The sequence below is a fragment of the Sinocyclocheilus grahami genome, unplaced genomic scaffold (genome assembly GCF_001515645.1).
Source record: "Sinocyclocheilus grahami isolate Dianchi unplaced genomic scaffold, SAMN03320097.WGS_v1.1 scaffold1147.1, whole genome shotgun sequence".
Lineage (NCBI taxonomy): Eukaryota > Metazoa > Chordata > Actinopteri > Cypriniformes > Cyprinidae > Sinocyclocheilus > Sinocyclocheilus grahami.
The window spans coordinates 55698-78799 of NW_015506326.1; the positions used below are offsets into that span (position 1 = coordinate 55698).

Below are 23102 nucleotides of genomic sequence, written 5' to 3' on the forward strand. Positions count from 1 at the left end.
TTTGCTAAAGTAAGGAAACTTTGCTTCCTTTGATCCTGTTAACAAACATTGGTTTTCACGAGACCCACTGGCGCATGCGCAGTGCTGACCTCATACGTCATCCGCCCGGAACTGCTTCCAGTGTACAACAGTGAGCGCAAGCTAGATTAAAGTGATTATTACGTTTTGAATATGGATATTTTTCTTACAAAAACACATCAATTCGCTACAGGAGGCCTTAGTTCACCCCCCCCGGAGCCAAGTGAGACACTTTTTTTTTTAATGGATGGGCGCATTTTATTCAACGGCTTTTGGACTGATGCATGCAACACCCGCTGAGTGCCATGAAACAGCTTGAAAGATCAAAGACAATTTTTAATATAACTCTGACTGGATTCGTGTGAAAGAAGAAAGTCATATACACCTAGGATGACTTGAGTAATTTATGGGCTAATTTTCAATTTTGGGTTAACTAACTCTTTAATGGTATTTATAATTTTACAGTGGAATGCCAGAAGTCTTATTGCAAATGGTCAAGAATTTAAGGAATATATATCCAAGAAAGAAAGCAGCCCAGATGTAATATGTATACAAGAAACTTGGCTTAAGCCACAGTTGAATTTTACATTACAAGGATATACAATAATTCAGAAAGATAGGAAACAAGGGAATGGAGGTGGGGTAGCTACTTTCATTAAACAAGGAATTGGGTTTAGAAATAGTGTAAGAGATGTGAAGCAAGAGGTAGTAGTGGTGGAAGTATGGGAAGGTATACAAAGTTATTCATTTCTACAATCCATGTGAGAAGTTGAGTTTAAATGTGTTGGAAAATATTGGTGGGAAATTTAATGAACTGTGGGGTATGATCAGAAAGATGGGAGGAATGCAGAGGAATACTAGCATTCTGGTGTTGACAACAACAATATTGCAGTAACTGATAGTGATAAAGCTGAAATATTAGTGGAGACATTTGTTAAAGGGGTCATATGATGCTGCTAAAAAGAACATTATTTTGTGTATTTGGTGTAATGAAATGTGTTTATGCAGTTTAAAGTTAAAAAAACACATTATTTTCCACATACTGTACATTATTGTTTCTCCTCTATGCCCTGCCTTTTTGAAACGCATCGATTTTTACAAAGCTCATCGGTCTGAAAAAGCGAGGTGTGCTGTGATTGGCCAGCTATCCAGTGCGTTGTGATTGGCCGAATACCTCAAGCGTGAGATGGAAATGTTACGCCCCTCACATACTGTTGATGCCGTGTCCCGGCCGGAGCAACGAGACAAAAACATTAAAACCCATTACAAACGAGGCATTTGTTGCATCCAGTGGGGACATAATTACTGATTATAATAACTTATACTGTCTTTTTACGTGTTGCGTTGCATTGCATCGCGCCGCGCCGCGTAAACATAAAACTCTGTCTGCATTTGTGATTGGAGAAATGACAAACAAAAAGTGCTACTCTACACTGCCCAAAACTCGTGTTTGAATCATCAGTGGCAAATCCTTTAAATGAAAACGTACTTACGTGAGTCAGAACTGCCGGCATTTTAGTCTAACGTTACTCTCCCAGGATCAGTAAACAGTCCTCCATAAAATGTGCTGCACACATCTGGATATTTGGGTTAAACTGTTCTGGAACTGTTCTGTAGTCTTCATTGTAAAAATTAAATACAGATTAATGCTTACCATTAAAGTTATAAAACGTATTCAGTCAAGAGCAGAAAATTATTTTCTTTGTCTTTTGTTCTTAGATCAATATGACAGACAGTAGCATAAATATTGGACTGTGGTCCCTTTAAAGAGTTTATCCACGGACCCACTGTTGCACAACATGCGTTCTCTTTCTCATTATTGTGATGGGGGGCACTGCAGTAAGTCATAGCCCCGGGTCCCAGTGAGGTTTTAATGCAGCCCTGAATACAAGCACTATTTAACCGGAGCGAATGAGACGTGTGTGAGAGAGAAGGGGTCGTCGGAGAGAAGAGAGCGAAAATGCGCGGCTGACGTTATTGCCTGTGCCGCTGGTAACAAAACGGATCAGCTCGGAATCGGAAATAAATTAGACTGACCGGCCGGCCACCGATCCGGGCCGATCATGAGGAAAATCGGCCGATTCCGATCCCTGGCCGATCGATCGGTGCATCTCTATATCAGAGGATGTGAGGACGTATAGGGAACAGTGTGTGATGGATAATGCTCAGATATTTGTAAAAAAAATAATAATAATAAAATAAATAAATAAATAAAACAATCCAGATGGAGGCACACTAGATTCAGATTTCCCATTGTATGAGATGAAAAGAGCATTGGTGGGGATTAAACAGACTTCTCCTGGTAAATATGATATTTGTTATGAGATGATTAAACATTTATCGAATGTGTCATTAAATATGATATTAGGACTCTTTAATATGGTTTGGGAAACAGGGAAGTTGCCTGATGCATGGAAGCACGGGGTTGTGGTGCCGATTGCCAAACCAGGAAAAGATCAATCTCAGACAATCAATTATAGACTTCCAATATTTGCAAACTTATGGAACACGAATGGTTATGAATAGATTGTCATATGTTATTGAGAGCAAGAACCTGTTTCCTGCATATCAGAGTGGATTTTGGAAAGGGAGGAATACCATGGATTCAGTTTTATGTTTGGAAAATTAAATCAGGAAGGCTCAAGTTAAGAAGAAAGTAGTAGTAGGTGTGTTTTTTTATATTGAAAAAGCATATGATATATTGTGGAAGGAGGGTTTTTTTTTATTGAAATTGGATAGTATGGGAATTAAAGGTAAAATGTAAAACTGGATATTTAACTTTTTGTTTGGAAGAACAATACAAGTGAGAGTGGGTTCTGCATTCTCTCGGGTTCTTCCAATAGAGAACAGAACTTGTATTGTAAGTAGTCCTATTCTTTTTAACTTAATGATAAATGATTTTTTTTTTAAATATTGACATTGGTGTGATCTGGTCATTGTAAGCAGATGTTGGAGCGTTATGGTTTAGGGGGCGAAATGTTTTGTATGTGGAAAAGAAAATGCAAAAACCTGTAAAGGAAGTTGAGGATTGGGCAAGGAAATGGGGTTTCAGATTTTCTGTAGCAAAAACGCAGGTAATATGTTTTTCGAATAAGAAATGTAATCCTTCTCTGAATATATAAATGTATGGGCAACAGCTAGAACAAGTTAATATAGTCAGATTTCTAGGTGGATGGACTCAAAATTGAACTTCAGAATACGTATTCAGAAGCTGATAGAAAAATGTAAGAAAGGGATAAACATATTAAGATGCTTATCTGGAGTTGAATGGGGGGCTAGGCGTCAATCAATGGAAAGAATATATAAAGCAGTAATAAGAGCCAACACTGATTATGGTTGTATGGTGTATACTTATGCAAATAAACCTTGGATTAAAAATATTGATAAGATACAAACGCAGGCAATGCAAACTTGTTGCGGAGCATTCAGGTCATCTCCTGTGGTATCATTACAGGTTGAAATGGGAGAACTGCCCCTAGAGTTACTCAGACGTCAGCTGATGATGACATACCGGACTAGCATTAAGGGTCACTCGGAAAGTCACCCAGTCAAGAATATTTTAAGAGAATGTTAGGAGTATGAATGTAAAGAATTAGTAAATTTTGGCTGGATTGTTGGGAAGGAAGCACAGAGTATGGGTCTTGATGAGATTGATATTGCACTATCAGTGGCGACTCCGGCGATGGTTGTTTCCAATGCCATTTGTTGATTTAAACATTCATAAAGAGATAAAAAGCATCAACATGAACATCCCAATAGTTTCAGCTGTGCAACAATATATAAATCAAACATATTCAGTTTTGCAGATATAGACAGTTGGATCTAAAGACCCAGGGACTGGAAGAACAGCAGCTGCAATATATATACCAAAATTCAATATCAAAGTTGCTAGAAGAGTTTCTGATCATGTATCTGTATATACTTCTGAATTATTAGCTATATGTCCTGCACTGCAGTGGATTGAAGAGTCCAGCCTAATACAGTTGTGGTGTGTGCAGATTCAATGGCGGCTCTGACAAGTTTACGAAGTGGAAAATCAGGATATTCCATTATAGGATAAGGCAGTTTCTTGGTTCAAGGTTATTGGTTTATTTACTTTGGGTGCCGGCTCATGTTGGGATAGAGGGGAACGAGAGAGTTGATCAGCTTGCAAAGAAGACCCTGGAACAACCACAAGTTGAATTCCAAATTACAATAAGTAAAACTGAAATAAAGAGATTGATATATAGAAGTTGAAAAGAAATGGCAAAAAGTTGGGAAAATGAAAGAAAAGGGAGGCATTTATTTAAGATCAGATTTGTCCTCACGCACATGGGTCGCGTAACATTATGCGCTTTCGACATTGTCATTAAGATCACACTATAGAAATCGCCTAAAATTAAGTATAAAGAAGAGAAGAAAGCGGCCCTAGGCAGCTGCCTACACATGCCAGGATCCGCCACTGCCAGATGCAGTTAGAAATTTACTAAAAACAAGCCTATGGCAAAACATCTGGTAGGGGGGGGACCCTGGGGCCACCCCTGGCCACCACGTAGACACACACTTGCTGCTGGGAAACTTAAAAAAGAAATGAAAGTTGTTTTGTACATTACTTAATTTGATTAGTTATTTGTAAATTAAGTAATTTCTGTGCATTTGGTTTTATTTTTGTATTATAAGTTGAAACTTGTAAATAAAAGACAAGAAATAATTATAAACATTGTTTATTTTTGCAAAGGAACTTATAATTTCTAAATGAATTTGCTTCAATTCAACATCAGAAAAAAACAAAAATTAAATGAACAATACATAAGATTGAGAGAAAAAAAATAATGTACACTTTCATTCAGATGAGGTGGTGCTGCTGGATCTGGATGGGCTGCCACAATAGAAAGCCTGGTACGGGCTCTGACAGTGGGATATCATCTGGGATGGTCTCCAGAGTGCTTGAGTGCATATTTCCACTGTCCTAATATCCTCTGCCGGCTGGTCACTCCTGCTTCACAGCAAGCGGCGCTCGCAATAACGCTAATTCCGTCTGTGTTTTGACTTCAGTAAATCAGTTTTGGCAAATAAGTCCAACATCCAGCCGCGCAAGAAAACATGCAATCTACCTGAGACGTGATCAATAAGGGAAGCCGTCATTAACTATTGCAAAATAGAGAAAAAAACATTTTACATTTAAATAACTAATAGCTTTATAACCTTGGACCTCATTCTTGAAACACAAAATGACAAAAAATATATATATATGGGTCTACTTTTCTGAACTTGGGATCCCTTAGTTACCTGCATGGTCTTGGCTAAGCCTGAAATACACCACCTGGCGGTGCCGGGGGTGAACATCACCAACATTTCCTCCACTATAAGGTATAATAAATATGGTCAAAAACTAACAATTCAGGCTCCATAGTTATTTTCAGTTTCATTATATATCGATTGTATTTCGAAGATGGATCTGACCTCCGTCCAAACCTCCGGCTTTCACGACAGTCCATCATGTCCCTCATCGCTGCTTTGAAGTCAGATTCTGACCATGGCTGGGAAAAAGATGCTGAGGTGCTGGTGTTTCTCGACTGGCTGGCCCACACAGCATCGTACAGGCTGGTGTCACTGGGCTTTGGACATCCCAAAGTCCACGGTGCATGACATTGTGCACAGAATCAGCAGGGCAGTCATCAGAATTTTGAGGAGGCTGATCGCTTTCCCGACCCTGGATGACCTGGAGGCAGTGGGGGCAGGTTTTGCCCAGCTGGCTGGGTCTCCAGTTTTCCACATGGTAGCTGGTGCAATAGACAGATGCCACATCCGGATCAAGTCACCAGCAAGTGATGCCCCATGCTATTTTAATAGGAAGCTGTTCCACTCTGTTCAGCTGCAGGCCATCACCGACCACAAGGGGAAGTTCCTCGATATCTTTGTTGGATATCCCGGGTCTGAAAAGCACAATATCAAGACAGTCAATTACATTCATTAGATTACTATAAATGTGTGTGTGTGTGTATATATAGAGAGAGATGCACGTGTATTTATACTAATATATGTACATTTTTTGAAATATATAATTAACATGCTATAAAATTATATACAAATTATAAATATATAAAAGTGTATAAATGTATTTATATGTAAGTGTATGTGAGAGAGAGAGAGAGAGAGACCAACAGTGTCAGTGTTTGGAACCTACAGTGATATGAAATATATTTCCCAAGTATCAATGTGCCACATGAGTTTTCTTTTCTTTTCTTTCCACACTGTTTAATGTTAGACGTGATGATCATTCTTGTTTGAAATGTGCGAAAATTAAACAAAGTGCCGCTTTCACGTTCGCGGGCTTCACACGGAGCGTGTAAACTGCGCATGCTCCTTGACCTTGCGATTAAACCACGCCCGCTTGATGTCGTCAGACCTGAAACACCCACGCTGCGTCCGAAATCGCATACTGCTTAGTAGGTACTACATTTAAATTTGAACGTACTACCTGACCGTTAAAACAGTACGTTCTATATAGTATGAATGCGAGTAGTATGAATGGAATTCGGACGTACTACATCCGCCATGTTGATGTTGTCACGTGACATGCTTCTTCACAACAGCGCCAAAATTTAAAGAGCCCTCACTACTGCGCGAACATCAGCAATGTAAATTGGAACAAGGTTTTTCCCTGAGGTACTTACACTTGAAGAGAGCCGCGTCGCCGCCTTCCGCCATTTTCGAAAATGACGCCTCCATCGTATGCATGCTACGGAATTCGGGCCAGTAGTCGGTCATCCGGGTACTTCTCGCCTACTGTTTTTCGAATACTATGAATTCGGACAGACTACTCGCCTCGCATACTGTTTTTCGCCTACTATATAGTATGGAAGTATGCGATTTCGGACGCAGCTCATACAGCGATAGATATTAGGAAATTCCTCATACGACTATCTGCGTGAGAGCGTCCTCCGGCTTCGAGTATGAATGAAACATACACTGCATGAGAGTGTTTAGCGCTCCACAATGTTCATCTCGCCTTATTCTGAGTCCGAATAAAACATCAGATCATGCACAGACTATCCCGTCTCTTTGAATTTAAATCTATATTTATTCACACCAGCTCTTGAAAACCTCTATGCGAACACGCTTGCCCGAAAAAGTGCGGGGGACGAATTTACGTGATATTAAAAGTGAGGGGGACACGTCTACGCCCCTGGTCTGTGGTGTTAGCAGAAGGTGGCTCGCTTGTCCGCGGTAGCTCCGACGCCTCGGTTCATATTTCACATCTAGTCCTCACAAAGAACCGCAACAGTCTCGTAATATCGAAGAGGTTTGGCAAAACACGTACGAAGGCTTCGACACAGTGCTTGAATTTTAAAAGTGTTGTTTTTCACCCAACAGATCTGGCCTACGCTGTTGCTTTCACTTTTGTTTCCGACATTTTGATTTCTGTAAGATCTGCGTTCTTTTTCAACGGAAAAGTGATGACAATATTTACTCTTTTGGTAACGTTAGGAGGTGTATGCCTATTCTTCGTGTGTGGTAAGACTTTTATTTGTTATTTTATTTATTTGTCTCTTAAATTCGCCGGTAAAACCCAGTTTAATTGTGTAGTTCTGATCACTATCATGGTTCATGGCATCGTTATCACAGATCACTTAAATCTACGTTAATTTTTACGAGGAAGAATAGAGGAATTTGAGGGGACATATTATTTTACTCAGTTCAGCTCTTTTAAATGGTCAATTATAGCGCCAGTCGTCTTGTTATACCTATATAACGTTAGGCATAATAATAGAAATGTCGTTTTATGATCTCCTTATTGACGTCAGAACCAAAGGGTTTGAAGAGTGTTTCACGATCTGAATTCTATAAATTAAAATATTTTTGACATCTGATATGAATCCAAGCAGAAATATTATTTCGAATAGCTCTAAAATTAGCCATACTAGGCCTACTGTTAACATGAACGTATCCAAGGTGCATGGCATGCAAAGACATATCTTAAACCTGGGGACAGTTATACTGTAAGTTTAAAGTAAAATCCATTGTTTTATTGGGTGGAAAATACCAGTAGGTTATTTAAAACCCTTTACATTTATTTTTATTTTTTATTATTAGAGCAAGGCATGCAAGGAAATGCTCTAATCACTACTTGGATAGTTAAATACACAAATATAGGCAGTGTGGTATATGAATCGGGATGTGGGTTTTATTATATTCATTACATTGTAGAATATCATCTATGAGTGAAAGTGTAAATTGACATTCTTATGCTATTTGTTTGCATGTGACATACCGCAAGGTCAGGTTACACCTTGTGTAAAAGGGTGCACCTCCTTTATCTCCTTTCAAAGTTACTTTGAAACTGCAATGTCAAGTTACATGCTACTCATAGTTTAATGGCTTAAAAAATATATATGGTCAAGCTACTATTTTAAAATTTAATTAGCCACACTACAAGTTTACTTAGGTTCAACACCTATGAATGAATGAATGAATGAACAATCTTATTTCGGTTGTGACGACATCAAACTGCAATGGTCTTATTGTTTTGTCATGCTCTTATGTCATGCATGCATCATCATTTGAATGCAGAGATACACATTAATGTCATGTTGCATATTTTTGTCCCACTTTTTCAGAAATTATTTGTAATTAACTGTTCGTTTCTTCTTCAGGTGCTTCTGCTGTTGATCCAGACAGAGTGTCAGTGTCAGTGATGGAGGGAGATGCAATGACTTTATACACTGGTGTTGAAATGAACCAAGACAGAATGATGTGGTTTTTTGGAGACGATCGCATAGCTGTAATTAATGGAGATACAAGTAAGATCTGTGAAGATGATCAGTGTAAACAGAGATTCAGAGACAGACTGAATGTGAATCAGAATGGATCTCTGACCGTCACAAACATCAACAACACAGACTCTGGAGATTATATACTAAAGATCACCAGCCGCAACATTGAAAATATCTTTAGCGTCACTGTACATGGTGAGTTATTTAAAAATGTAAAGCCAGGTTATCTGGGTTTAAATCACATCTGTTTAGTGTGTTGTGTTTTGTATCAAGTTTAAACTGCAATACTAAAATTTTTTGGTGCAAATGGTGATAGATGCTATCTAATAGATGTAAATAAAAGCCTTTGCCAAGGTTGACTATTGCATTCAATGTAAAAAAACAACTGCCACACACGCAAAGCTGAGAACTCTTTCTGCTTAACTTTATTTCTCTTTTATTCCATTAAAGGTAGCATTTCTTTAGCTATCATTGTTATAAGGGCATTTGTGAACAAAACTCTTTAGAGTAGTGACAGTTGCTCATTTTAATACCTCTGATTGACTTACATTTATGCACTTAGCAGTCATTTCTGTGATTCTGTGATTGCGTTGCTAAAATATTGTTGTTAATCTTAATGCAATGCATCTATCATCAAAACAAAATTATAGTGAGCTTTTTTTTAGTTCATGAGCTGCAGTTGTGTTCTGGTGGAGATGACAGTTTCTCATGAGACCCTTATCTTCTATTATGATCTGTTTAATTGAGGATTTGATGTAAAAAAAAAATAAGTCTGTGATGAGCAAAAATGGATAAAGGATTTTCAGTCTGAAATTCATGGGAAAATATGCAATCACGATGTTGTGTAGTTTTTTTTCCACTTTCTTTAATTTTTTTTTCTTTCGTTGTTGTTAATCCTCCAGCATCTGTTGGTTTGTGTTTCAGATGTTCCTGCTGCTGAACGAGATGAAATGAAGAGAAAGTTGGTGAAGGAGGGAGAATCTGTCACTCTAGAGAGTCGTGTAATAAAAAGCCCAGATAATTCGATGACGTGGTATTTTAATGACACTCGCATAGCTGAAATCACTGGAGATCAGCGTGAGGTCTGTGAAGATGATGAGTGTAAAGAGATATTCAGAGACAGACTGAAGCTGGAGCATCAGACTGGATCATCAAAACAAAATTATAGTGAGCTTTTTTTTAGTTCATGAGCTGCAGTTGTGTTCTGGTGGAGATGACAGTTTCTCATGAGACCCTTATCTTCTATTATGATCTGTTTAATTGAGGATTTGATGTAAAAAAAAATAAGTCTGTGATGAGCAAAAATGGATAAAGGATTTTCAGTCTGAAATTCATGGGAAAATATGCAATCACGATGTTGTGTAGTTTTTTTTCCACTTTCTTTAATTTTTTTTTCTTTCGTTGTTGTTGATCCTCCAGCATCTGTTGGTTTGTGTTTCAGATGTTCCTGCTGCTGAACGAGATGAAATGAAGAGAAAGTTGGTGAAGGAGGGAGAATCTGTCACTCTAGAGAGTCGTGTAATAAAAAGCCCAGATAATTCGATGACGTGGTATTTTAATGACACTCGCATAGCTGAAATCACTGGAGATCAGCGTGAGGTCTGTGAAGATGATGAGTGTAAAGAGATATTCAGAGACAGACTGAAGCTGGAGCATCAGACTGGATCTCTGACCATCACAAACACCAGAACCACAGACTCTGGAGATTGTAAACTACAGATCAGCAGCAGCAGATTCTGCATTATTAGGAGCTTCACTGTTACTGTTACTTGTGAGTATCACTTTGTCATTCAGTGCATATTTCCTTGTTATTTTAGAATACAGTTCAATGTTTTTAAATAAGTCCACTAAATGAGAATGTGGATTGATCTTTAAAAACAATGCCAGGTGGCACCATTTATCAGTTAAAATCATGCAACACTAATGATCCAGGTACAAATGTGTAAATATCAGTCAAAGATTTTGATCAAATTGATCAGTCAAATCTGTCTGTCTTTCTGTCTGTCAAAGATGTTTCAGATTCAGGATCGTCTTCAGTTGTTGCTGTTGCTGTTGTTGTTGTTGTTCTTCTTCTTCTTCTCCTCATTGCTGCTGCGGTTTACTATAAGCGCCAAGCAATAATGAAATGTGAGTATTATTAGTGCTGGGCGGTATACCGGTTCATACCGAATACCGGTGTTTATTTTTGTTATGATATGAATTTTTAAAATACCGCAATACGCAATATGTCGCTTAAACAACGTTCGGAACGCAACACTGTTTGAAAGGGGTCCCTTTTCACTGTTGCACTGTGGTGAGGGCACAGCTGTATGTGTTACTAAGACTCCCACGTCTCACACACACACGAGCACGACTTTAGCAATAGATTTAGCAACTTTCAGACCCTTTTAGTGGTTTTTTTCCATAGAATATTCATACTGACAAACCAAGTGACTTTTTTGGATAAACCTTAGCTATGGTTCAGCTATGGTTCAAGATTTCGCCAGTGCTGTCCCACGAACGCGAGGTCTGACTTTCCCGGAGAAGTGTCACCTCTCTCTGCGTCTGTTCTGTGCAGTGAGCTGCAGAGAAGCAGCGCATTCAGTTGGCCTTAGCAACTTAGATTTAGCAACTTTCAGACCCTTTTAGTGTTTTTTTTCCATAGAATATTCATACTGACAAACCAAGTGACTTTTTTGGATAAACCTTAGCTATGGTTCAGCTATGGTTCAAGATTTCGCCAGTGCTGTCCCACGAACGCGAGGTCTGACTTTCCCGGAGAAGTGTCACCTCTCTCTGCGTCTGTTCTGTGCAGTGAGCTGCAGAGAAGCAGCGCATTCAGTTGGCCGCACCGCAGCCGACTCATCAATAAATGAGTACAAATCAGCGTTTCCTAGCACCTGTCGCTTACTGATTGCTTGGAATTATAAATATGAGCGTAATTCGTCTGTTAATATCATATGCTTTTTTGTTTGTTGTTTTTATAGTTTGTTACTCAGCTGCAGGCAGTGCAACATGAGACAAAAAAGTAATATAGCCAAAACAACTGCATAGCCGCTCTTTAGTGTAGATGCATGTTGATTTTATCAGACGATGCCGCGATTATAAATGAGAGTGACTCCTGGTTAACATGTATTAAAAGGGGTCGTGTTTAAGTCACTATTTAGTGTGGTATTTTTTGATAATATTCACTCATCATGACAGTAAAATAGTGCATTCTAAGTCAATATACTGCAGTATTTCCTCTCTCAATCAGTAGAAAATATGGTTAACACCCGGTCATGCATGAAAAAAAAATACCGTCATGTACCGTGAAAAACCGGTATAATTTTGAAAAATACCGTTGTATACATTTTTGGTCATACCGCCCAGCACTAAGTATTATATACAGCTGATTTAACAAGATGGAAGTATGTGAATTGTTGTATGAAAATATACATATATTTTGTCCTTATTAAGCAAAGTCAGCAGTGTTTAACCAAGTTTATTGTTGTTCAAACAGTCATCAGGAGGCAGCGCAGTGATCAGGTAAGATGATGTCTGCAGTTGCTTCTGGTTTAATTCACGTTCAGTTATTATTAAGTTGGACAAAACAGATCCTTATATTGCTTGATATTGCAAACTTGTATTTCTTATTTTAATTTACTATCATAATCATAAACACACTTGTTCTTTTAGTTATTTATAGCAACTAATGAATCAGAAATTAAAAGTAAATAGTCTCTTAAAAAAACACAATAAAAAACTCCCCAATGAACTAGACAAACAACATAAAAACAAAAAGAGCAACTTTATATCTAGTTTGTAGTATTGTGTGATTGTGTAATTCAAACATCAATCCTGTTAATTTCTTTTACCTTCTGTGAATCTGTGTTTCTTACAGAAGGATGATGCTGAAGACTCATCCCGGGAACAGACTAATGCTCTGCAGAAGGCTCCTAATGGGACATCCCTTAATAATACTGATGTTGTTAGTGAGACATAACTGTAACATTTTATTATTTTATTGTTTTATTGAAAGGGAAAATTAAGAGAAGATGGGAAATTAGAGAAGAGCATCAGCAGAAATTCTCATTGCTCACAGAAACTGTCACAATACCAAGGTTTCAGTGGTAGTATCATTAATGGTGATTTCACTTTGGCATCTTGACGTCACTATTTATGCTCTACTTAAACAACACTACAACATAACTTAAAACTGATGTTTTCAGCAGGGATTCTTGAGAAATGAAACATTTCATTGAAACTTTGTGTTTTTGTGATTTGGTTAGCAAAGCTTTGTGGGTAAAGAAAGGCAGAAGTTTCAAATTCTGCAAGGGTTGATCCATGGAATCTCAAAATTATGTCCTTGATCAAGACTGAAACTCAGGAACTGAAACTTTAACCCTGTAAAGCCTGCCATGTAAAATAAGAGTCAGAAACAGATCTTTTTTTTTTTTTTAATGGAACAGTTTATTGAACCTTAAGACAAAATATTGTACAAAAAGTTTGCATACATATTTTATTTTTTGTTGAGTATCATATTTGATACATCAGGCATTTATGGCTTATTTAGTATGATATAGTGAAAACATGGAGCTTTCAAAAAAAAAAAAACACCTCAGTTTTATTCAGAGACCTAAACTGAGACTGTAAGTTGGTGCAGATTGCAGATGCTGATATTTATACGACCAAAAAGTAAGAAGAAATTCTTATAGCTTGTAATGTAAATGCATGACACCTTTAAAACAGTATAGCAGTTACTTACATAAAATAATGAAGATATCAGTTTTCACTCTATATCTGATAATATTTAAATGCTTAGTTTAGTTATTGTTATGTTTAGTAAAGACACGTCCAGCACGACCTGAAGGTGGATGTTTGTACAATTATACTTAAAAACCTTTTACTTTTATACAAAAAATGTATAAATCAATCAGATGACACAAAGCTTGTAGTAGATTGTCTGCAACAGAGTTTTTATCATGTTGACAATCTAGATGCCTTAGAAATATATGCATTAAACATGATACAGGCTTTATAGGGTTAATAACTCCTCTGGAGATAGAAGCAGCATTTTTATGTTTTGTGTTTCAAAACTGTTACTGACTGCTGAATCTTAAGCCTGTTTTAAGTACATTTCACAAATGTGTTTACTGATAAAACAATATTTGTTTGTTTTTTATTATATTAAGTGAAGTCACCTTTATATAGTGTTTTTAACACTACATATTGTGTCATATATTTATACTATAGATGTAAATAAATAGTTATTTATTTGTAAAGTATAACAATCTGCATTTGTTTTTGCCTGTAGGGCATTCAAGGTAAAGCTTAATACTTCACATTGTTTCTGTAATCATTTTTTCCCCATCTTTTTCATCTCTGTCTCTTTCAGTTTGATCTATGAAGCATGTTCAGCTGGGCTATGTCCAGCATTGTGACAATATAGATGTCTTAGAAATATATGCATTAAACATGATACAGGCTTTATAGGGTTAATAACTCCTCTGGAGATAGAAGCAGCATTTTTATGTTTTGTGTTTCAAAACTGTTACTGACTGCTGAATCTTAAGCCTGTTTTAAGTACATTTCACAAATGTGTTTACTGATAAAACAATATTTGTTTGTTTTTTATTATATTAAGTGAAGTCACCTTTATATAGTGTTTTTAACACTACATATTGTGTCATATATTTATACTATAGATGTAAATAAATAGTTATTTATTTGTAAAGTATAACAATCTGCATTTGTTTTTGCCTGTAGGGCATTCAAGGTAAAGCTTAATACTTCACATTGTTTCTGTAATCATTTTTTCCCCATCTTTTTCATCTCTGTCTCTTTCAGTTTGATCTATGAAGCATGTTCAGCTGGGCTATGTCCAGTATGATTTCTATGTATGATTCAGTATGATTTCTAATTATTGTATTTTTTTTGGTGTGTTTGTAAAATAATATCACTGTAAGATAGAAATGATCACCTTCACTTTAATACTTACAGTCATTATTAGCCTATTAGACTATTTGACTGTTTTCATAATTTGCCTATTTTTAGAGTATTTTCCTATTTTTGCATTGTTTGCCTTTTTATAGACGATTTTTTCTTTGCTTTCTTTAACTTTGCATTAGCTATGAAAAAGTGCCTTACATTTTCTGTGTATGGAAAATAATCGGTTTCTGTATGTTTTTATTAATGCAATTAAAACGGATCTAAATCACATAACTGCTAGACTCTTGAGTTTATGAAATTTGTTGTCAGACATTTGCTATGAGAAATAACTGAACTAAGCTACACGGAAGAGTTAAGAGTGATCATCTCTGCATTCTAAAGCATGATTTTAACACTTTCTGATGCATTCCGCTTTCATCTTTAACATTTTAGCATGTCTGAATGATTCAGATATTTTTGGATGTGTACCATGATGCACTGAAAAAAACAAGTACAATTTACTTAATTTTTATTTAGCAAGTTTTGCACGCATATTATGTAAAATTTAAGTATGGAATTAAGTAAAATCTACTTAAAACTGTCACCGTCCCACCTGTGGGACGTTTGGCGCTCTTTTTTGTCGTCTTTTTGCTCTATCAAATCTTTTAGTAATCATCATAAATCATTTGAAAGCTTAGAAGCCCAAGATTCATCCTGTGAAAACCATTTCGAAATCAGACATTGCGTTACCATGGAAATGGTACTTTAAAATCTTTTGGCGGTCTCCTCCCCCTTAGTGGGCCCGTGTCAAGTGTCATATTACAAAATGCATTACAGTCTTAGAATCAAACCTTTTTATAATCTTGACAAGAAACATATAATTGGAAAGGTCTGAGTCTCAGGATTCCAGTTATTTTGAGATAGAAGTAATATTGACAAAGAAATCTAGACATTTGTGACAGAAAAATGCATTAAAAAAATTAATTGGAGTTTGGATGGCACCCGGTGGCTATTTGTGGTATAACGCCCTAAATAAAATCTCACAGCAACCTCAGTTTTTTTCATATCAACTTCAAAGTTGGAACATAACTTATTTAGACATAAGGCTATAATTTTATACAAATTTTAGAGTAAAACCTGATATGTAAAATATTTATTATATATAAAATAAAATTAATATAGTGCATTTTCTTTACAGTAAATTTAAACTACTATACATTTTTGATACTTAATTTTTTGAAAAAATTCCACTTTTGTGATAATTTGTTGATTTTCTTCTTTAAAAAGAGACCAACCTTATGTCTGTATTCCAGTGTTCATAAATTACAACAATTTAAGTTTGGATAGTGCACCCGCATGCCTATTTAAAAAAATGGGGGGTGACAGTTAAGGGGTTAACTAAGTCAAGTAAAATTGGCAAAGGAAATAAGCAAATTTATTTCATGCCCAAGTGCATGATGGGAACAACGGGATCATGACTTTGATATTTACTTAATCTTTGTAAAAACAACAAACAATTCCAAGTAAAATATACTTACAAGTTCAAACTTTAAATTCTACAAGCTTAAATTGAGTACTAATATTGAATTTACTTTTTTTATTCTTGCCTGAACTAAATTATTTAATGTAGAAATTACATGTTCTTCTGTATTATTTACTTCACCACAAAATCATTTTTATCAGTGTGTTCATTGGACGTATATGCTGTGTAGACTTACACTGTAAAAAAGTATTGTGACCGTTTTACTCAATAAAATTGAGGCAACTACTTGCATCAGCTTTTTAAGTATTTTGAACTCATTTTATTCTTGTTTGTTCTATTAGACTTTACATGTTTCCAACTTGAACTCTTAAGTAATGGCAACTTAATTTTTTCAATTTACAAACTATAATTTTAAGTTCATCAAACATAAACTGTGTTGTTTTTAAAATAATATTTACCAATTTATCCTTATAAGCCACCTTTATATATATATATATATATATATATATATTCAATCTGTATTTAAATATTTCTACATTTTTCTACAATAGTGTAATGAAACAGTTAATGGGCATCTCAAAACAAAACATTTATTCACTTTACAATGTAACAACAGTGCAACAATGCAAATTACAGAGTATCATTAACACTACTGGTAACACTTTAGTTTAGAGACATTGGACGTATATGCTGTGTAGACTTACACTGTAAAAAAGTATTGTGACCGTTTTACTCAATAAAATTGAGGCAACTACTTGCATCAGCTTTTTAAGTATTTTGAACTCATTTTATTCTTGTTTGTTCTATTAGACTTTACATGTTTCCAACTTGAACTCTTAAGTAATGGCAACTTAATTTTTTCAATTTACAAACTATAATTTTAAGTTCATCAAACATAAACCGTGTTGTTTTTAAAGTAATATTTACCAATTTATCCTTATAAGCCACCTTTATATATATATATATATATATATATATATTCAATCTGTATTTAAATATTTCTACATTTTTCTACAATAGTGTAATGAAACAGTTAATGGGCATCTCAAAACAAAACATTTATTCACTTTACAATGTTACAACAGTGCAACAATGCAAATTACAGAGTATCATTAACACTACTGGTAACACTTTAGTTTAGAGACCAATTCTCACTATTATAGTTGCTTATTAACATGCATACTGCTAGCATATTGGCTGTTTATTAGTACTTATAAAGCACATATTAATGTATTAACATATAAACAACCTCATACCTATATACCAAAAACCTTACTATTAATTTTAATGAGGGAAAACCCTTAGTTAACAGGAATTTGTTCCCTAATTCTAAAGTGTTACCACACATCCTTTTCAGACGAATGTATTCACCTTTACATAAAGCTGTTTACAGGCTTCAAGGAAAAAAACAACAACAACAACCAAAAATGACAATAAAAAACACCTAATTTATGATGGACTCACTCAGAATAATACTTGAACTATTTAAAACAGTGTGTTTTGGACATTGTTAAAATATCAAATTCAATTACTTTAAAAACATTACATCAGCAAATAAAAATTAATAGCATTCAATAGCGTTTTACAGAGTAAACTTTAAAACTTAAAATGTATGTTCTGCAGTCCACAATATCTTAGCACTTACTGCTACAAGCTGAGCACACTTCACTTGGGTTAGTTCATCCAAAAAATAAAATTCTGTCATCATTTACTCACCCTCATGTTGTTCCAAACCCATAACTTTTGTTCATCTTCAGAACACAGATGAAGATATTTTTAATGAAATCTGAGAGGTGTCTGTCTGTCCCTCCCTTGACAGTTTATGCAACGACCACTTTGACGCTTCATAAGCTCATAAAGAGATCATAAAACTAATCCATAAGAATTGAGCAGTTTAGTCGACATTTTCTGAAGAGACTTGATCACTTTATAAGATGAACAGATCTAACTTAGCTGTTATTCACATATAAACATTCGTCAGAGCAGATCAGTTATGGTAAGCAGAAGGTCAAGCATTCTTACTCGATGTGTGAGAACCAATGCGGTTAAATCTTGCAGCAAACTGCAGCATGTTTGAGCTTCTGCAAGGTTTGTTCTTATGTGTCAAGCAAGTACTTCTGTTTATGTTCACTGATCAGTGTTTATATGTGAATAAAATGTTAAATTCAAACTGTTTATCATATAAAGCAATCATGGCTCTTCAGAAAATTTTAATTAAGAAAAAAACAACAACAACCAAAAATGAACAATAAAAAAACACCTAATTTATGATGGACTCACTCAGAATAATACTTGAACTATTTAAAACAGTGTGTTTTGAACATTGTTAAAATATCAAATTCAATTACTTTAAAAACATTACATCAGCAAATAAAAATTAATAGCATTCAATAGCGTTTTACGGAGTAAACTTTAAAACTTAAAATGTTTTATTGTATGTTCTGCAGTCCACAATATCTCAGCACTTACTGCTACAAGCTGAGCACACTTCACTTGGATTAGTTCATCCAAAAAATAAAATTCTGTCATCATTTACTCACCCTCATGTTGTTCCAAACCCAAAAGACTTTTGTTCATCTTCAGAACACAGATGAAGATATTTTTAATGAAATCTGAGAGGTGTCTGTCTGTCCCTCCCTTGACAGTTTATGCAACGACCACTTTGACGCTTCATAAGCTCATAAAGAGATCATAAAACTAATCCATAAGAATTGAGCAGTTTAGTCGAAATTTTCTGAAGAGACTTGATCACTTTATATGATGAACAGATCTAACTTAGCTGTTATTCACATATAAACATTCGTCAGAGCAGATCAGTTATGGTAAGCGGAAGGTCAAGCATTCTTACTCGATGTGTGAGAACCAATGCGGTTAAATCTTGCAGCAAACTGCAGCATGTTTGAGCTTCTGCAAGGTTTGTTCTTATGTGTCAAGCAAGTACTTCTGTTTATGTTCACTGATCAGTGTTTATATGTGAATAAAATGTTAAATTCAAACTGTTTATCATATAAAGCAATCATGGCTCTTCAGAAAATTTTAATTAAAAACTGCTCCATTATGAACTTTTTAAAGCATCAAAGTGGTAGTTGCATGGACTGTCAAAAGACGGACAGAAATCTGTCAGGTTTCATTTAAAATATGCTCATTTATGTTTTGAAGATGAATACAAGTCTTACGGGTTTGGAGTGACAAACGAGTAAATGACAGAATTTTCATTTCAGAGGTGTGGGATTGTTGATGGGAAGTGATTGGATCTTCTTGGATTTGCAAGGCATCTTCATCATCCAGATACTGTGAAGTAAAAACAGTGTAAGTGGACAAAGATTTTACTTTCATTTCATTTCATTGAAATTATTCATTTAGATTGATATATTGCTTTATTATTATTCTATTCTATTATTATTATATTCTAAAACAACTGCTTGTCCATTGAAATAAAGAAAAACAAGCACAAACTAAATGTTAACAGGTAAGAAGTAGGAACATAGTAATTATATTTAATTTATACCCCATTACAATAGTGCCTTTACAACATTCCAGCATCAATGTGGTCATATGTGATTCTTACCTTTTTCAGTCAGTTGGTCTCTGACGGAGAAGACTTTAGACTTGTCTATTGCTCCTCACATGATAAAAGTTCAGTAGTGCCCCAGTAATAACGAGAGCTCTATTTTGACGTCAAACTCCTTCAAATTAAAGGTGGCATATGGCGTTGATAAAAACAACATTATTTTGTGTATTTGGTGTAATGAAATGTGTTTATGCGGTTTAAGGTTAAAAAAACACATTATTTTCCACATACTGTACATTATTGTTTCTCCTCTATGCCCCGCCTTTCTGAAACGCGTAAATTTTTACAAAGCTCATCGGTCTGAAAAGCGAGGTGTGCTGTGATTGGCCAGTTACCCAGTGCATTGTGATTGGCTGAATACCTCAAGCGTGTGACGGAAATGTTACGCCCCTCACCATACTGTGATGCCCTGTCAGGCCGGAGCAACGAGACAAAATCAATAAAACCCATTACAAACGAGGCATTTGTTGCATAATTTTCTGAAGAGACTTGATCACTTTATATGATGAACAGATCTAACTTAGCTGTTATTCACATATAAACATTCGTCAGAGCAGATCAGTTATGGTAAGCGGAAGGTCAAGCATTCTTACTCGATGTGTGAGAACCAATGCGGTTAAATCTTGCAGCAAACTGCAGCATGTTTGAGCTTCTGCAAGGTTTGTTCTTATGTGTCAAGCAAGTACTTCTGTTTATGTTCACTGATCAGTGTTTATATGTGAATAAAATGTTAAATTCAAACTGTTGACATAATTATGGATTATAATGACTTATACTGTCTTTTTATGTGTTGCGATGCATATCGCGCCACGTAAACATAAAAACATGTCTACATTTGTGATCGGAGAAATGACAAACAACAAGCGCTACTCTACACTGCTCAAAACTCGCGTTTGAATCATCAGTGGCAAATTTTTAAATATGAAAACATAATTACAGACTGTGAGTCAGAAGCGCCAGACTGTCCTTGCAAAGTTGGAATTGCCCCACTTTATAGAAACAACTCTCTCGGGTTCAGGAAACAGTCCTCCGTAAAATGTGCTACACACATCTGAAAATCTGGGTAGAAGTGTTCTGGAACAGTGTTGTAAATACAACTTAACCACTGATTTCTAGTTGTGTCCTCTTTCGGAAGGCCAAACAAAGTAGTTTCGCTTTCACAACGAAACACACAGCGTCTCCATGACATGATGGCGGCGGCAACAATACTGCCAGAATCAAAGTTATGCCTTCTTTCTTTGCGTGAACATTTGGGCGGTGTTATGCAAATCTTCCCACACAGTGATGTAGACATGTGGGGCCGTGTTTAAATGAGGCGTTTTAGGAGGGTGTGGACGAGTCTTAACTTTTATAAAGAATATCTTTTTGGGTTTGAGATTTTAGTCTTTGCAACTTCAGGGATCTTATCTATGCACGAACAGCTTGTAACACTCCAAAGAGAAAGGAAAACTTGAAATTGCATCATATGACCCCTTTAAAGCAAAAAAAGTAGCAATTACAGCATGGCATGTTCCCCAAACACGTGTCTAAGCTAAATTTAACTCAGTCATTTATGTAAATGCTTTAGGATAAACTTTTTTCCAAACGTTTAAAGACACGTTTCAATGGAAGCCCGTTTCTGCCACTGAATAAAAAAATATATATATTATTGCGACTTTTTATCTCACAATTCTGACTTTTTTCTCACAATTGCGTGATACAAACTCGCAATTCTGACTCTTTTTCTCACAATTGCGTGATACAAACTCGCAATTCTGACTCTTTTTCTCACAATTGCGTGATACAAACTCGCAATTCTGACTGTTTATGTTCACTGATCAGTGTTTATATGTGAATAAAATGTTAAATTCAAACTGTTTATCATATAAAGCAATCATGGCTCTTCAGAAAATTTTAATTAAAAACTGCTCCATTATGAACTTTTTAAAGCATCAAAGTGGTAGTTGCATGGACTGTCAAAAGACGGACAGCAATCTGTCAGGTTTCATTTAAAATATGCTCATTTATGTTTTGAAGATGAATACAAGTCTTACGGGTTTGGAGTGACAAACGAGTAAATGACAGAATTTTCATTTCAGAGGTGTGGGATTGTTGATGGGAAGTGATTGGATCTTCTTGGATTTGCAAGGCATCTTCATCATCCAGATACTGTGAAGTAAAAACAGTGTAAGTGGACAAAGATTTTACTTTCATTTCATTTCATTGAAATTATTCATTTAGATTGATATATTGCTTTATTATTATTCTATTCTATTATTATTATATTCTAAAACAACTGCTTGTCCATTGAAATAAAGAAAAACAAGCACAAACTAAATGTTAACAGGTAAGAAGTAGGAACATAGTAATTATATTTAATTTATACCCCATTACAATAGTGCCTTTACAACATTCCAGCATCAATGTGGTCATATGTGATTCTTACCTTTTTCAGTCAGTTGGTCTCTGACGGAGAAGACTTTAGACTTGTCTATTGCTCCTCACATGATAAAAGTTCAGTAGTGCCCCAGTAATAACGAGAGCTCTATTTTGACGTCAAACTCCTTCAAATTAAAGGTGGCATATGGCGTTGATAAAAACAACATTATTTTGTGTATTTGGTGTAATGAAATGTGTTTATGCGGTTTAAGGTTAAAAAAACACATTATTTTCCACATACTGTACATTATTGTTTCTCCTCTATGCCCCGCCTTTCTGAAACGCGTAAATTTTTACAAAGCTCATCGGTCTGAAAAGCGAGGTGCGCTGTGATTGGCCAGTTACCCAGTGCATTGTGATTGGCTGAATACCTCAAGCGTGTGACGGAAATGTTACGCCCCTCACCATACTGTGATGCCCTGTCAGGCCGGAGCAACGAGACAAAATCAATAAAACCCATTACAAACGAGGCATTTGTTGCATCCAGTGGGGACATAATTATGGATTATAATGACTTATACTGTCTTTTTATGTGTTGCGATGCATATCGCGCCACGTAAACATAAAAACATGTCTACATTTGTGATCGGAGAAATGACAAACAACAAGCGCTACTCTACACTGCTCAAAACTCGCGTTTGAATCATCAGTGGCAAATTTTTAAATATGAAAACATAATTACAGACTGTGAGTCAGAAGCGCCAGACTGTCCTTGCAAAGTTGGAATTGCCCCACTTTATAGAAACAACTCTCTCGGGTTCAGGAAACAGTCCTCCGTAAAATGTGCTACACACATCTGAAAATCTGGGTAGAAGTGTTCTGGAACAGTGTTGTAAATACAACTTAACCACTGATTTCTAGTTGTGTCCTCTTTCGGAAGGCCAAACAAAGTAGTTTCGCTTTCACAACGAAACACACAGCGTCTCCATGACATGATGGCGGCGGCAACAATACTGCCAGAATCAAA

At 35.8% G+C, this 23102-nt stretch overlaps 2 protein-coding genes across 2 annotated transcripts in view; one reads left to right on the forward strand and one right to left on the reverse strand.

The window, feature by feature from the left end:
* LOC107567314 (SLAM family member 5-like) overlaps positions 1-23102 on the reverse strand; it is an 82390-nt gene that overhangs the window by 27136 nt on the left and 32152 nt on the right. The window lies entirely within an intron of this gene.
* LOC107567324 (uncharacterized) lies at positions 7193-13492 on the forward strand. The gene is made up of 6 exons (XM_016252989.1): positions 7193-7515; positions 8655-8889; positions 10460-10545; positions 10785-10901; positions 12256-12281; positions 12637-13492. Exons 1-6 carry the CDS (start codon positions 7458-7460, stop codon positions 12736-12738), a joined length of 624 nt encoding a protein of 207 aa, XP_016108475.1. The 5' UTR covers positions 7193-7457; the 3' UTR covers positions 12739-13492.

Bases quoted from the DNA above. Each gene is read 5' to 3' on its own strand.
- LOC107567324 (XM_016252989.1), top strand. From the start codon at position 7,458: ATGACAATATTTACTCTTTTGGTAACGTTAGGAGGTGTATGCCTATTC. The intron at 8,890-10,459 runs CAACAACACAGA...CATCACAAACAC, and splicing joins TCTCTGACCGTCACAAACAT to CAGAACCACAGACTCTGGAG. The intron at 12,282-12,636 runs GTAAGATGATGT...TGTTTCTTACAG, and splicing joins GGAGGCAGCGCAGTGATCAG to AAGGATGATGCTGAAGACTC.